At 39.7% G+C, this 15962-nt stretch overlaps 1 protein-coding gene across 5 annotated transcripts in view; it reads left to right on the forward strand.

Annotated features, from left to right (window-relative positions):
- LOC122548604 (pecanex-like protein 1) overlaps positions 1–15962 on the forward strand; it is a 281969-nt gene that overhangs the window by 69118 nt on the left and 196889 nt on the right. For all 5 annotated transcript variants that reach the window (XR_015752841.1, XM_087978544.1, XM_087978548.1 and 2 more), the window contains 3 exons: positions 7615–7756; positions 11728–11873; positions 12898–12991. Coding sequence is in view for 4 of the 5 variants with exons in the window: in XM_087978544.1 (XP_087834670.1) it covers positions 7615–7756; positions 11728–11873; positions 12898–12991 (382 nt within the window). In the remaining variant the exon portion in view is untranslated. The remainder of the gene's footprint in view (positions 1–7614; positions 7757–11727; positions 11874–12897; positions 12992–15962) is intronic.

A 15962-nucleotide genomic window follows, 5' to 3' on the forward strand; every position in this document is an offset into this window, starting at 1 on the left:
TTCATGTTCTGTTTGTTCTTTTGTAGTTGTAGTTACATTTCTGAAATAGGAGTCAGCTGAGTCATTCTCAGGTGAAGCTGGTTAACTTAACAACTGGTTTGATCCAGTTCAGAAGCATTGTTTTGGGGGCCTATGACAAGGAGGTAACCTTGTCATAGGCCAAATGAGAGTGCTTTGGAGTTGGGTGAAAACAGGGAGTAAGCAAAGATGAAAGAATGTATGTAGTGCTCAGCCTCAGTATGGGCAGTTTAGAAAGTGATACAGTCCCAACAGAAAGAGCAATTAGCAAATGATACCTGCAGAGTATTTTCTTATAGTTTTTAAAGCATAATATATTTGCTTAAATAAAGGTAGGGACTTTTGATTATAATAGAAGTGCTTGAAATGAAGGAAGATCCCTAGCTTAACTAAATTCTCTTAAAGAGAGTAACTGGCTTAATTGAGAGAGAAATCATGACAGAAGACCTCAGGCCCATTGGCGCAATATGGGAAATAAGGACACTTTGTGTCCCTGCCAACTATGTATGCAAGAAGTGTGACCAGCTACTGGCTAACTACTTTGGAGCTGTGTGTGGACTCATTGTGAGGCATCCATGAGAATGTTGTGGACAGCGCACTTAGCAAAATGGTCAAACCACAGGTGAGGATTACACAGGCAGAAAGGGAATGGGTGACCATCAGATAAAGTAAAAGATTCAGGAAGTGCAGAAGACCTCTGTGGACATTCTCTTCTCAAAAAGCTATACTGCTTTGGATACATTTGGGGGAGGGAATGATCTTTCAGGGGAAAGCAACATCAGTGAAGTTCATGGCACCATGGGTGGCTCTGCTGCACAGATGGGAAGGAGACTGAGGGCTATAGTGGTAGGGGATTCAATATTAAGGGGTACAGACAAGCGCTTTCATGGCTGCAGACATGAATCCAGGATGATATGATGCTTTCTCTGGTGCCAGGGTGAGAGATGTCGCAGATCGGCTGCAAGACATTCTGGAGTGGGAGGGTGAACAACCAATGGAGATGGTACACATAGGATCAATGACATTGGTAAACACAGGATGAGGACTGAAAGCTGAATAAAGGAAGTTAAGCAATAAATTAAAATGTCATTAAGTGTTGTCATCTTTGATTACTGCCAGTGCCACATGCTAGTGAGAGCAGAAATAAGAGGATAGACCAGATGAATGTGTGGCTGAAAAAATGGTGTAGCAGGCACCAGGACAGTACTAAAAAAGTACAGCGATCAAGTAAAAAAAAGGAAATGAAAGAGAGAGCATGAAAGAATATTAGCAAGCAAGATAAAGAAAGACTAAAAGATGTTTTACAGTATTTAAAGAGCAAAAGGATAGTTTAAGGAAAAAACTGGCACCTATTAGAGTGAAGAAGGAAACTTGTGTGAAGATGCAAAAAACATGAGAATAATTTTAAATTTATTATATCTCCACATTCACAAAGGAAAGGGATGATATGGATATTAGTAATCCAAGAGGAGCAGTGTGAAATATTGGACAAATATTCATAATGAGAGAGGAAGTGAAAGAGGCTTTGGAATCCTTGAAAATGGATAAGTTGCCAGGGCTGGATGGATTATTCCCTGGGATGTCGAAGGAGGTCAGCGAGGAATAGCAAATGCTCTAAGGATTATTTTCCAAACTTCAGTAGACATAGGTGAAGTGCCGAAGGGCTAAAGGAATACAAATGTGGTTCTGGTGTTTAAAAAGGGTACAAAGGAAATGCCAAACAATTATAGGCCAGTTAGTCTTACTTTGGTGGTGGGCAAATTGTTAGAATCAATCCTGAGAGATCAAATAAACTGTCACTTTGAAAGGCATGGCTTAGTCAGGGAGTCAGAATGACTTTGTTAAAGGAAAGTTGTGCCTTACAAATTTGATTGAATTTTTTGAGGAAGTGACAAGGAGGAGTGTAGCGCAGTGAATGTTGTCTATGTGGATTTTAGTAAGGCATTTGACAAGGTCTCATGTGGCAGATTGATAAGAAATGTAAAAGTCTGTGGGATACAGGGCAATGTGTTGAATTGGATCCAAAGTTGGCTTAGTAACAGGAATCAAAGGTCATTGTCAATGGCTGTCCTTGCGAATGGAAAACTGTTTCAGGTGGTGTTCGTAGGGTTTGGTATTGAGACTCCTGCTATTTGTTTATACATTAATGTTTTGAACATGGGGACACAATTGAGAAATTTGCAGACGACAATGGCAGTATAGTGGATAGCTTAGCGGACAGGTGTAATCTCCAAAATGATATTGTTAGATTGGTAGAATGGGCAGGAAACTGGCAGATGAAATTCAACATAAGTGTGAAATAATGCAATTAGGGAGTAAAAGGAAAGACACAATAAATAGGAATACGCTGAGAAGGATAGATGAAGTGGGAGATCTTGGCATACAAGTGCACAGGTACCTAAAGATAGCAATACAGGTGGATAAGGTTGTAAAGAAGGCATATGGAATGCTCTCCTTCGTTGGCAAAGGTATGGAATACAAAGTTAGGAATATAATGATGAAACTGTATAAGACATTGGTAAGGCCACAATTGGAGTATTGTGCACAGTTCTGGTCACCATATTACAGGAAGGATGTAATTGCTCTGCAGAGTGTGCAGAGACGATTTACTAGAATATTGCCAGAGCTGGAGAATTGTAGCTGCAGGGAAAGGTTGGAGTTGTTTTCCTTGGAACAGAGAAAGTTGAGGGGTGACATGATTGAGGTGTATAAAATTGTGAGGGGTAGAAATAGAGTAGACAGGAGGAATCTGTTTCCCTTGGCAGAGGGTTCAAAATCCAGGGGTCACAGATTCAAGCTAAGTTGTAGAAGGATTAGCAGGGATGTGAGGAAAGATTTTCTATGTAGATGGTGGTGTGTCTGGAATTTGCTGCATGACTTGGTGGGGCTGATAGAAGCCCAAAACTCTTGTAAAAAGTACTTTGATCTGAATGTTAAGTGTTGTACGCTGCAGGCTATGGGCTGTGTGCAAGAAAATGGGTTTAGAAAGGGGATATGGGTGTCTTTGAGATGGCATGGCATAGGTGGGCTGATTGGCCATCTTCTGTGCTCTATCATTTCTGTGATTCAATGATTCTATGTCAAACTCCCTTGTTACTTAAAATGTGATCAGAACTTTATTAGGGTTATAATCAGAATGTTAAGAAGACTCATCTCAAATGCATGTCACCTTCTGGAGTTCTTGGTCACTTTTTCTCCTCACAGAATCTGGGAAGTAGTCATATTTAAATATCCTATTTTAAAACTGATTGAGTTTCAAGCAAAAATAAAAGAAGGAGTTTTGAAGTTGTACGTTAAAGTGAGATGAGCCAATTTGTGGATTGTCACATCTCTACTGTTTTTTCAGACTGATAGGTGGAATGTCAGCCATCCAGTTCCAGTTCCAGTATCCATGTGGGCTTAATTATTCAGGAAGGTATCTTTCATTTAAAGGTCTTTTTCTTTGCTTTCTTTGAATTTAAACTTAAGGTTGGCAGGACAGCGGGCTTAATAATGAAAAGGGAGTAGGGCTAAGTATATGCTCAGGTTAACCTCTGAAGGTTGATTAGAGAAATATGTCTTTCAGGAACGAGGATAACTAAAATTCAATTGTGACAGATGGGAAATGTATGTCTTTTTTTTCATATGTTAAAATAAAGGATGTTTATCCTCACTATCCCTCCGCTTATCTCGACTCTGTCCTGTCCTCCTTGGTCCAGGAACTCCGCACATCTGTTCAAGCCCTCTACCTCCTCCACGACTTCCGATTTCCCGGCCCCAACACCTCATCTTCACCATGGACATCCAGTCTTTTTACACTTGTACCCCATCAGGAAGGCCTCAAAGCCCTTTCCTTCTTCCTCTCCTACCAAACCACTCAGTCCCTCTCCATTGACACGCTCATTTGATTGGCAGAACTGGTCCTCACCCTTAATAACTTCTCCTTTCAATCCTCCCACTTCCTGCAAACCAGAGGGATGGCTATGGGTACCTGCACGGGTCCCAGCTATGTCTGCCTCTACGTGGGAGAGGTATCAACTCCACCTTTTCCTCTGCTACATTGATGACTGCATTAGCTCTGCCTTGTGCTCCCATGAGGAGCTTGAACACTTAACCCACTACACTGACACTTTCCATCTTGACATCAAATTCACATCTTAAAGGTGGAAAGAGAGAAAAAGAAAATCAATGGGACAGATGTTGAGGTCCAGAGTTTACAGTCCCACCAACTGAAGCTGCCAATGATGAAACAAATAAAAGTCAGGAATACTTAAGAGGCCAGAATTAAAGTTGTATAGCTTTAGAGTCATACAGCACAAAAACAGATACTTGGGTCCAACCAGTCCATGCTGAACACAATCTCAAATTAAGACTGCAGATGCTGGAAACCAGATTCTGGATCAGTCATTGTTTTTACAATCTCAAACTAAGCCAGTCCTGCTCCTGGCCCATATCCCTCCAAACCTTTCTTAATCATGTAGTTATCCAAATGTATTTTAAATGTTGCAATTGTGCCAACATTCATCACTTCGTTAAGAAGTTCATTCCATACACGAACTACCTTCTGTGTACAAAATTTGCCCCTCATGTCTTTTTAAAATCTCTCTCCTCTCACCTTAAAAATGTATCCCTAGTCTTGAAATCCCCAAATCTATAGGGGGAAAAAACCACCTACTATTAGCCCCATCTCTATCCCGCATGATTTTATAAACTTCTACAAGTTCACCTGTCAACTCCTACGATCCAGTGAAAAAAGCCCCAAGCTATTCAGCCATTCCTTATAACTCAAACCTTCCATACCAGGCAACATCCTGGTAAATCTCTTCTGAACCCTCTCTAGTTTGATGAGGAACAATTCACAAATTGGCTTAGGCAGTGATTTGAAAACAAGGATAATTTTAAAATTTGAGCTGGTATTTAAGTGGGAGCCCATATAGTTCACCGAGCAAAAGGGTGGTGAGTGAACAGGTGTGGCTTAGGACATGTGAATAACTTCAAGTTTGCAGTGGGAGGGAGGGCATTAGTATGTTAGAATAGTCAAGTCTAAAGATAGCAAAGGCATGGATAATGATTTCTACAGAAGATGAGCTTAGCCAATGGCAGTGTTAGGCATTGTAGCAGGCATAGAATAGATAGTCTTGGGAACCAGATTTTGTGGGGACCAGAGACAATGGCTTTCATTGCCCAGATATTTAATTTGAGGAATTTTTTTGATAAACTGGATTTAGCCAAGCCCCATGACACTTGGATTTCTTTTGGACTGATCATGATGCTATCAATTTCAAGTGTTGCGTTTTAATATCTTCCTCTGTCTTTTGTTTCCAAAAGCTTCATTCCTAAACACAGTTCACTAAATGGTCTAATTGCAAACAATACTTCAGCAGTGTGTTATTGTAGATGATAAGAGAATATGGTAGGCTTACATGTACTCTCCAGCGAGTTATGTATTGTTCAATCTTATCATGCTGGCTATTATGAACTAATTGGGGAAGGCTTCAGCAATCTGAAGCACAAAGAAACTAGGGAGTCCTAGTTCAGGATTCGCTTAAGGTTAACATGCAGGTCCAGTTGGCAGTTAAGAAACGAAATTCAATGTTAGCATTCATTTCAGGAGGCTAGAATACAAGAGCAGAAAGATACTGCTGAGGCTGTAATAAGCTCTGGTCAGACTACATTTGGGATATTATGAGCATGTTTACGTCCTGTATCTGAGGAAGGATGTGCTGATATTGGAGAGGATCGAGAGGAGGTTTACAAGAATGATCCCGGGGATGAAGGGCTTGCTATATGATGAATGATTGAGGACTCTGGGTGTGTACTTGATGGAGTTTAGAAGGATGAGGGGGATCCAATTAAAACATATGGAATACTGAGATCCTGGATTGAGTGGATGTGGAGAAGATATTGCCATTAGTAGGAGAGACTAGGACCCAAAGGCACAGCCTGAGATTGAAGTGATGACCCTTTAGAACTGAGATGAGGAGTAATTTCTTCAGCCAGATGGTGGTGAATCTGTGGAACTCATAACTTCCACAGCCCTCTGCAGCAAAGTTATTGAGTGTATTTAAGACAGAGATAGATTTTTGAATAGTAAAGCGATCAAGTGTTATGGGGAGAAGACAGGGGAATAGGGTTGTAAAACATATCAGCCATGGTCAAATGATGGAGTACACTAAATGGGCTTAATGTCCAAATGCTACTCCTATGTCTTTTGATCTTATGGTTTTCCTGGGATCCTGGCCAATGTTTATTTCACAACCTACATATATAAAAGTAGTTTGTCTGCTCATTATCACTGTTGTTTGTAGCAGCTTGCTATTGGGAAGCTTCTACATTCTAGCAATGCCTACACTTCAAATTGTGCTTCATCACTTGTGAAGAATTTGAGATTCCTGAGTTCATGAAAGGCGCACTATAAATTCAAGTTCTTTCTTCTTATCTCATGTATTCCTCAAACCTCAATCCTCTGCCAACCAATTAGTGGCTCACAGGTCTCCAGTAGTCTGATCTTTCCTGTTAGTTATCCCATCTCTCCCAATTTTCTTGAGGAGGATGGGATCTTCCTGCTTCTGCTCAGTATCTGATACTGTCCACCTAACTTCTACTTAAAAGAAGAGTCTAATGGAGAAATCGATTCAAATAATGTTTAAGTTTTACATTTATATTTTTGTTAAAGATGCCCAACTTTAAGTAGAAATCTTTGTATCTCTGACTGTTTGGATGAGGTGCAGCTGAGTAAGCAAGCCACTGGTCCAAACATTCAAAAATCAGCAACCATTTCTTTTATACATACAATTTGCACCAGATATGGAATCTTTAGCCCAAAGTTCAGGAATGAACTGATATGTACAATGAGCAAACATCAATGATGAGAGATTAGATGTGAGCAGAAATTGATTTCAATCAATGAGGTTAGGTGGAGATAAACTGAAATTGATGAGGAATTGGGATCAGGGATGAGGTAAGGCAATGATGAGCAAAGATAGAGGATGAGCTGAGCTGGGATCAGGAATGAGTTTAGGATCAGGGATGATTTGAAATTAGGGATGAGTGAAGATCAGGGATAAGTAAAGACTAGGTGAGGCATGGATGAATATTTCATCCAGACAAAGTTGGATGATGATTTCAGATCAGTGGTGATAAACTGAATCAGTAAGGTGCTTAGAACGGTGATTAGGTGAAGCAATGAGAAGCAGGAATTGGCAATGCGTTGAGGCAATCAGAAGCAAAGCTTAGAGATGAGGTGAAATCAGGGATGATGAAAGTCAGCAATGAGCATAAAAGGCGATGAGCTGAGACTAAGGATTAGGTGAAATTGAAGATGATCTAAGATCATGTCTATCTCCACCATAAAGAGAAAGTATCAGCATCTCCTCAGAAGCTGCAGAGTGAATGACACTCAGGGTGCTACCATGGTGCTTTATTATACCAGTTCTTTTATTATCTGCCACTGAACAGGCTTGTAGCTGAGAGTTTTGAGACCTTACTTCAGGAAGTAGAGGGTAAAATGCCATGCTTTGCTATCTGTTCCATTGGTCTCTTTATCTTTTAGTTAATTCCACCAAAAGTAAATGTTTTTTTTATTGGAAATTCTCTCCTTCCTTTTCCCTGATATAGTTATGCCCCTATCAGAGACCAGAACACAAAGTACTCAGTGGCATGACTGTAACTACCATCCAAGAGGACCAGCAATACGGCAACAGCAAAATGTAGAGAACAATACCACAGTTTCTGCAATCTTTGCTGGAACGCCACAGAGGTAAGCTATCGTTGTCCTGTGCTGATAAATTATAAACTCTACAAATTTACAATTCTACATACGTTAAAGTCATACTGTTGGAGCTGAGTGTTAGCATGTAGGGGTTTTTCTTGTCTCTCACACTCATTATCCTTCCCACACATTGTCCTTTCCAATCTTTGTCCCTCTCCACCTTGTCTTTCACACTTCTTGTCCCTCCCGCTCTTTATATTTCCCACTCCTTGCTGCTCCAATTCATAGTATGTTCTCTGACAGCTCATTGTCCATCTTTCACCTGACAATACATTCAGACTTTAGCAATAGGTGAACTGAAGTATCAACAGAAATGGGTAGTGTTACAAAAATAGGTTGGGCCAGCATGAAATAGTGTTATGGACAGGAATGAAATTAAAGGCATTGAAAAAGATTCAGCCTAAACTTCTTGAAATATCTGCAGTTTTGATCAATTAGGTTAGATATACTAAGTTCTTCGCCTTAGCAAGGTCCCTCACCAGTGAGATGTAGGGTGAAAAATCCCAGGTGTGTTGTGCTATATTCACTTCATTGTTTTCAGAACCCATCCTATTATGTCAGCTTGATCAATTGAATGCCCTTATTCTTGGACAATTAGCATTGGTCCACATCTCTTTTCTTTATATAAAAAAACACAATGTTCTGGAAAGATTCAGAAGATTTTGCAGCATCTTTGGAGAGAGAAACAGGGTTAACACCTTGATGACACTTCTTCAGAACTTGCAGACAATTTGGTAATGGATTTTGACTTCTCTTTTGTTTTTTATCTGGAATGGGATTTATTTTCACTACTGAAATTCACTTCAGTTTTTCTCATGTGAAATAGTAATTACATTGCTGATTCAGTATCTGCATGACAGCTTTTGAGCTAAAATTGAATATTTAGCTGTATATAACCATCAGCTGGTGTTGGAAATAGTAAATCATAAATGTAATAGAGAATTCAGCAGAACTGTCATTATCCAAAGAGTGGTTAGAGTATGAAATTCACTACTATTTTGAGGACAGTAATAGATACGTTATTAGAGAGAAAAGAATAGGATATGTTTATTGTGTTAGATGAAGTGAAGTGGGAGGCTACTCATGCCAAACCGCAAACGGGAATAAAATGGCCTGTTTTTGTCGTGTATTTACTGTATAATTGTATATGTTAGCTATACTGTGCTTGACTGAGAGTGCTTGCTGCTGGTGCTGGCAAGGATTCAATCCCCCTAAGATAACATCTTACGCTTTAAGCACAGGTTGATATAGCAAAACACCTGTTGAGCTATTCACATCCTAAGGGGCTTTGGATCACCAGTTCCAGCTTCAACTTATTTTTATTTCTGTGTGTTAATAACAGCATCTAAAGTGTTGCAAGCCAGATGAACCAGTCCTCAAATATCTTCAAATAAAAATAAAGAACTGTCAATGCTGGAAATCTGAATCAAAAGCAATAAATGCAGGTGAAACTCAACAGGTCTGGCAGCTGCCATGTACAGCCCACTTCTATCTTTTTCCCAAAATCCAGACAGGTCTGCACAGGCAGACCTAGTCTGTACTCACCCCGTGGAACTTATTTCTTCATACCTTTACTTGATTTTCTCTCTCCCGTTCAGTCTCTTCCCATGTTGACACGTGATTTTTCTGATGCTTTTCAAAGGTTTCAATATTTCCAGTTTGGTGATCCCAGCTCTTTCCTCTTCACCATGAATGTGCAGTGCCTTCACGTGCCCATCCCTCACCGAGATGGTCTGAGAGTTTGCCGCTTCTTTCTTGAGAGAAATCCTGAGCCGTCTCCATCCACCGTCACTCTCCTCTGCCTGACTGAGATGGTCCTCACTATGAACAACATAGCTTTAACTCACTTTCTGTAGATCAAAGCTGTGGGTACCCACACTGTTATTCCTGTCTCTTTGTAGGTTATGTGTAACATTCCGTGTTCCAGCCCTACTCAGTTTTGTTTCCAACTTCTAACTCTTCTGCTGCCTTCACCTCGTCTGTCTCTGACTCCTTCCTTTCCTCCCTCAACATCTGTCTCTATTCTTCAGGATATGCTGACCACCGATATTAAACCCACCGACTCCGGCAACTATCTTAACTATACATCCTCACACCCTGCGTCCTGTAAAAATTCCATTCCATTCTCCCTAGTTTCTCCATCTGTTGCATATAATCTAATGATGCCACCTTCTGTAGATTTGGTGGGGGGAGGTAACGAGGTCTCAGAAATGTCTACCTTTTTCTTCAACCAAAGATTCCCCCCCACTATGGTTGACAAGGCCCTATGCCATATCTGACCCATTTCCCACATTTCTGCTGTCACCCCTTCCCTTCCCTCCCTCAACAATAGAGTTGCTCTGGTCCTCACTTTTCACCCCACTAGTTTCCGTATCCAAAGTATAATCTCCAGCGGGATGCCACCACCAAACACACATTCCTGTCTCTGCCCTAGTCAGCACTCAGCAGGGACTATTGCCCCCGTGACACGCTGGTCCATTTCTCCTTCACTCCCAACACCTCTCCATGGCACCTTTCCCTGCAATCATAGAAGGTGCAATTCATACCCGTTTACCTCCTGCCTTCTTGTTATCCAAGGCGCCAGTCCCATCTTCCAGATGAAACAGTGATTTACATCCACCTTATTCAATCTAGAATACTGTATTTGCTGTTCACAATGTGGTCTCCTCTACACCGCAGAGATGAAACACGGACTCAATGACTGCTTTGCCAAACCCCTCAGTTCTGGCCGTTACAATGACCCCAAGCTTCCATTTGTCTGCCATATCAATCTATTATTATGTTTCCATGTCAACACTTCTGTCTTAGGTCTGCTGCAGTGTTCTAGTGAGGCTAAATGTAAGGTGCAAGAACAGCAGCTCATCTTCAGCCTTGGTACCTTACAAGCTTCAGAACTCAATAATATCAGAATGTGAACATCCTCCTCGATATTCGTTACCTATACCATATTACGACACTGGGTAAACTGTCCTGCTTAACTTTAAAATCAGCAACACAGAAAAGATTTATCCCATGCAGTAATCTGTAAAACATCAATAAGCCAAGAGCTATTTAATGTAAAAACAAGTTTATTTCTTAAAGTATAACAGAGTATAATTAATTAACAACTATTTACAATTCCTTCCTCTAACCCATCTTTTACCTTCCCTTCTATAATACCAGTCTGATAAAATCCCAATTAAGATTTACAAAACAACACTTCCTATCTCAAAAAAAGGCAGCTTTCAGTTTTTTTTGAATTCCTGTCATCTTTTCTTCTTCTTGGGGAGTCTGCTTCACAGGTTACTGATTGATAAAGGTACCTTTTAAGAGAACTATTTTCTGGGCAGTGTGAAGATGTCATTGGCTTGGCAGTTCTCCTCTCGACTATTCAATTTCCCCCGGTTTTATGCCCCAAAGCATCGGATTGTGTCATTGGCTTTTAAGATTGTCAATATACTAAATTCAAACTGGATTGGAGTTTGGTATTTTTAGGGTATAATTTAAATCGATTGGCCTAATTCAAATCTGTTTTGTCATTTCCAGCAACCAGCTAATCAAATTGTTTGACCAAATGTTACATGATTTTTTTTTCAGAACACTTGGTTCTGTCAGGTAGTTTTTGCTAGCTTTTAACTCTCTTTAAGGTACAGTATATCCACATCTTTATAACAACCCACAGTCCTCTTTTGAATGAGTTGCTACTGCAGACACAACCCATTTTCAATGGCCTACGCTGCTTGCTAGCACCCCACCCAACATTTATCTCTCTCAACTTATCACCAGCAACTTCTTTGCTTATCCTTTTTTATCTCCTCTTTCTCTCTCTGGACTCGAAACATTAATTCTGTGTTTCACTCTACAGATGCTGCCAGACCTGCTGAGTTTCTCCAGCACATTCTGTTTTTGCCTCAGATATCCTAAGTTTAGGTAGAGGTGCTCAGTTCTAACCACTTAGATTCTTGTGAAACAATTTACAGGTTGCAAGGTAACCGAGGAGAACAGAACCATGTTTGTTCATTACACTATGATATCTCCATGTGTCCAAATGATAGTCTAAGATATGAAGCTTCATCACATCATGATACCTCTACTGGAGCCACACACTTCTTTGTAGATGAGCTTGGTAAGTTTTTGGAGGTAATTAAATACAAGTGCTGTTCACACGATGGAAACTGATGGCATATTGGTTACAAATGTTAGATTGAATGAAAGGTCAGGCACAGATAATGATATGCTTCTACTTTTCCTCAGTTTTTTCCACTATTTGTTTTTTGTGACAACATTTCCCAGTTAAAAATGAGGTGAAGTTTTAACTGGACTTGAAGGACACTTCAAGTGAAGGGATTGCCTTCTGATTTCCCTCCACCCATTTTAGTGGGGACATCCCTTAGATAGATGTGTCTGCTGGGATTCATAATCAGGATTTGACATGGACAATGGAGTATGAATGTGCTACAGTTTTGTGCTGCACATTTATCAATGTAAAGTTCTTGCTCCAATACTGTTGTCTTATGGAAAAGGACTCACTGGTGGATGTATAAAATGAAAAAGTACTTGGGATGCATTATTCACTTATAGGACTGGGCCAGCATTTATTGTCTGTCCCTAGTTAACGTTGAGAAGGTGGTGAGCAGCTTTCTTGAGCCGCTGCAGTCTATGTGGTGTAGGTAGATCCACATTACTATTAGCGGGGCAATTCTATGATCTAGCATACTACACTTGCATTTGTGTATTATCTTAAACATAGTAAAACGTTCCAAAATGTTTCACAAGAGCACTATCCCACTAAACTTGAGATCAAGTCCCACAAGGAGGATAATAGGACAGGTCAACAAAAGCTTGGTCGAAAAAGAGTTTCAAAGGAAGGGCAAGACCTAGATTAATGAAAAGGTTTAAGAACCAAGTTCCAGGGCTGATGGTATGGCCACCAGTGGCAGAAAAGTAAAATCTGGAATGTTCAAGAGGCCAGATTAGATACTCGCAGAGATTTTGGAGTGATGCAAGGATGGAATAGATTTCAGATGTAGGGAGGAACAAGTTCAGAAGGAATTTAAAGAAGGATGTCAATGATATAATTGAGATATTTCTATAGAGCGTTTGGTATGAGATGAAGGGCATGGTTAAATACTGTTGTTATTAATTCCTAGGGGCAGTAAGATCATACACATTTGGACATGAAAGCAGAGGTTTTGAAAATTCTTTGGATCATCCTCCAAGTTCAGAACATATTCATAGTTCATGGTGAGTGTATCTGATTTTCACAACAGTTCCACAAATAAGATGCACTTCTGTGTTGGAACAATTCAAGGTATTTCTCTGAAAACAAAGAATTGTATATTGAATCAGGAGAAAGTAATAAGTTAATCACTGCACCCTAATTATTCTTATCTGGTTCTTAGAAAAAGGACAATAGTAAGGCCTCTATCTGAATCATAGAATAATAATGATTCAGATAGAGGCCATTTAGTCCACCATGTCAGCACCTGCTTTCTGAATGAGTTTCTGACTTGGCATCTTTCTCCTGCATTTTTCCCGTAACTCTGAACATTGTTTCTATTTGAATAATCACCTAGTTATCTCTTGAATGCCTCAATTGAACCAGCCTTCACCATTCTTCCAAGCAGTGCATTCTAGACTCTAACTACTCACTCTTAGAAAAAGCTCTCATCATATTCCTTTCTTTTGTAAATGATCTTAAAACTGTGGCCTTTTTTTTTTCAATCTTTTAAGAGGTTTAAATTTATCTATTCAACCTAGCCCTCACATGATTTTGAAAACTTCTAATAGATCTCTTTTTAGATTTCTCTTCTCCAAAGAACACAGTTCCAAATTCTCCAATCTTTACTGAAATTTCTCATCTGTAGAACCGTTCTTGTAAACCTCTTCTGCATTCTCTCCTATGTATTTCACATACTTCCTAAAATGTGGCATCCAGGTCTAACTAGTGTCTTATACAAGTTCAGAATTAACCCTCCTTGCTCCTGTACTCTATGCCCTTATTAATCAAGCAGAGAATACTGTATGCTTTAAAATATTCACACTACTTGTCCTGACACCTTTACTAACTTAAATGCATGTACACCCAGTTCTCAGTGCTCCCTTTATTTAATATTTAATACTGTATCTCTGTTTTCTTTCTGCCAAACCTACCATTTCTCCCCACTGAACTTCATCTGCCACCTATTTTCCCACTTCCAACAACTTGTTAATGTCCTTTTGTAATTTCAAGCTGAACACCTCACAGTTTCCAATTCTTACTAGTTTTGCACAGTCTGCACACTTAGAAGTTGTCCTCTGCACGCTAAGATATATAAAACAAGAAAAGAGAAATAGATATCAGGATATATCAGTTCACTTTGGCTTGGCACAAATGGCATGTGCCAACGCTCAGTTCTTTTTATGAGGTTACCAGTTACCTCTTTTCATTGGCTGTTGGATCTCACAAGATGACTTTTGACTCTTCCTATGCACTCCCAGCATCATTATTTGTGAGTAGAGATAAGATTACCACTGAACTATAGCTGATACCGTTTATTGATGCTTCAGAGTGGTTTGACATACAAATGGAATGCTGTACTTTACTTATGGAGGACCCTCACACAAGGGACTAGAAGCCATCCTGCAGTTGTACAAGCCTAAATTAGATTACATTTGGGGTACTTTCAGCAGTTTCTGGCACCACACCATGGCAACGATATTATGACTTTGGAGAAAATGCAGTATGGGTTTACCAGAATTACGAGGAGAAAGTGAGGTCTGCAGATGCTGGAGATCAAAGTTGAAACTTTATTGCTGGAACAGCACAGCAGGTCAGGCAGCATCCAGGGAACAGGAGATTAAAGAAGGGCCTGAAGAAGGGCCTGTGCCCGAAACGTCGAATCTCCTGTTCCCTGGATGCTGCCTGACCTGCTGTGCTGTTCCAGCAATAAAGTTTCAACTTTACCAGAATTACACCTGGATCCCAAGGAATAAATCATAAGTGGAGATTACACACGCAAGACTTATAGTTTCTGGAATTTAGAAGATTAGGGAATGATATGATTGATATTATTGGGAATGAATAAGGGAGACATAAACCATTTCCACTGACTTTAGAGTTAAGGAATAGGGGCATGGTCTAAGTATTAGAACCAAAGCTTTCAAAGGTAAAATAGGAAACACTTCTACACAATGAAAGTGATAGACATTTGGAACTCATTTCCAGACACAACAATGCTAAATCACTCACTAATTTAAAATCTGATATTGGTAGATTTTGTGAAACTAAGGCCCCATTCTGTCATGCACATGAAAAAAAATTCCATGGCACCATTTCAATGAGAGATTCTCCAAATGTTCTTAACAATACTGACACTAAAGACAAATTATCTCATCAGTTTTAAAAATTGCTTTGCTGTGTGCAAATCAGTTGCTATGTCTCCTAAATTATAGCAGCGACTACATTTATGGCAGCAACTGCATTTCAAAAATACTTCTGTGAATAGCTGTACACCCTTTCTTTAAAGCCCTTTGAGAAATCCTTTGAGTGGAAAAAGAGCTACAGAAGTGCATATTTTTTCTCCAATTGTGATAAGCATCGTGAAATTGCTTAAGGATCACCTGATGAAGGAGCGATGCTCCGAAAGCTAGTGTGCTTCCAATTAAACCTGTTGGACTATAACCTGGTGTTGTGTGATTTTTAACTTTGTACACCCCAGTCCAACACCAGCATCTCCAAATCATTGCTTAAGGATGTTTCTGTGCTTACCACACCCACTAGATGGTGCTGTATCCCCATTATTTCAACTGTGCTTCACTGTGAACACTGAATAAAGACTCAGGGATTCAAGAGAAATAATAATGCAGATGTTCAGAACGTAAATTTATTTTAAAATATTAATGTCTTCTATTTCTTCTCCCACAAACCTTCCTCCATATCTCTCTCAGTGTAAGACGTGATGTTGTGGTTCATTGGAAATCTCAATTGGTATTGATGGGTTTTTAATTTTTCTCCACCAAATTTAGGTATTTCTATACCATCAGTATAGAAGCTTAAGAGGCAATTTAATTGATATTTCTGATGAATAAAATTATTTCATAAGAGAGATAGAGAGCAATTATTTTCTTTGTTGGGATAGTCCAGAAAATCTAGACCACAAGCTGTCCCAAAGTATTTTACAGCTAATTATCTTTTTAATAGCCACAGTTGTAGTATAGGAAACATGACCATCAA

This window comes from Chiloscyllium plagiosum, unplaced genomic scaffold (assembly GCF_037043375.1).
Source record: "Chiloscyllium plagiosum isolate Xiang-an unplaced genomic scaffold, Cpla_swu_hap1 HiC_scaffold_3, whole genome shotgun sequence".
In the NCBI taxonomy this organism is placed as follows: domain Eukaryota; kingdom Metazoa; phylum Chordata; class Chondrichthyes; order Orectolobiformes; family Hemiscylliidae; genus Chiloscyllium; species Chiloscyllium plagiosum.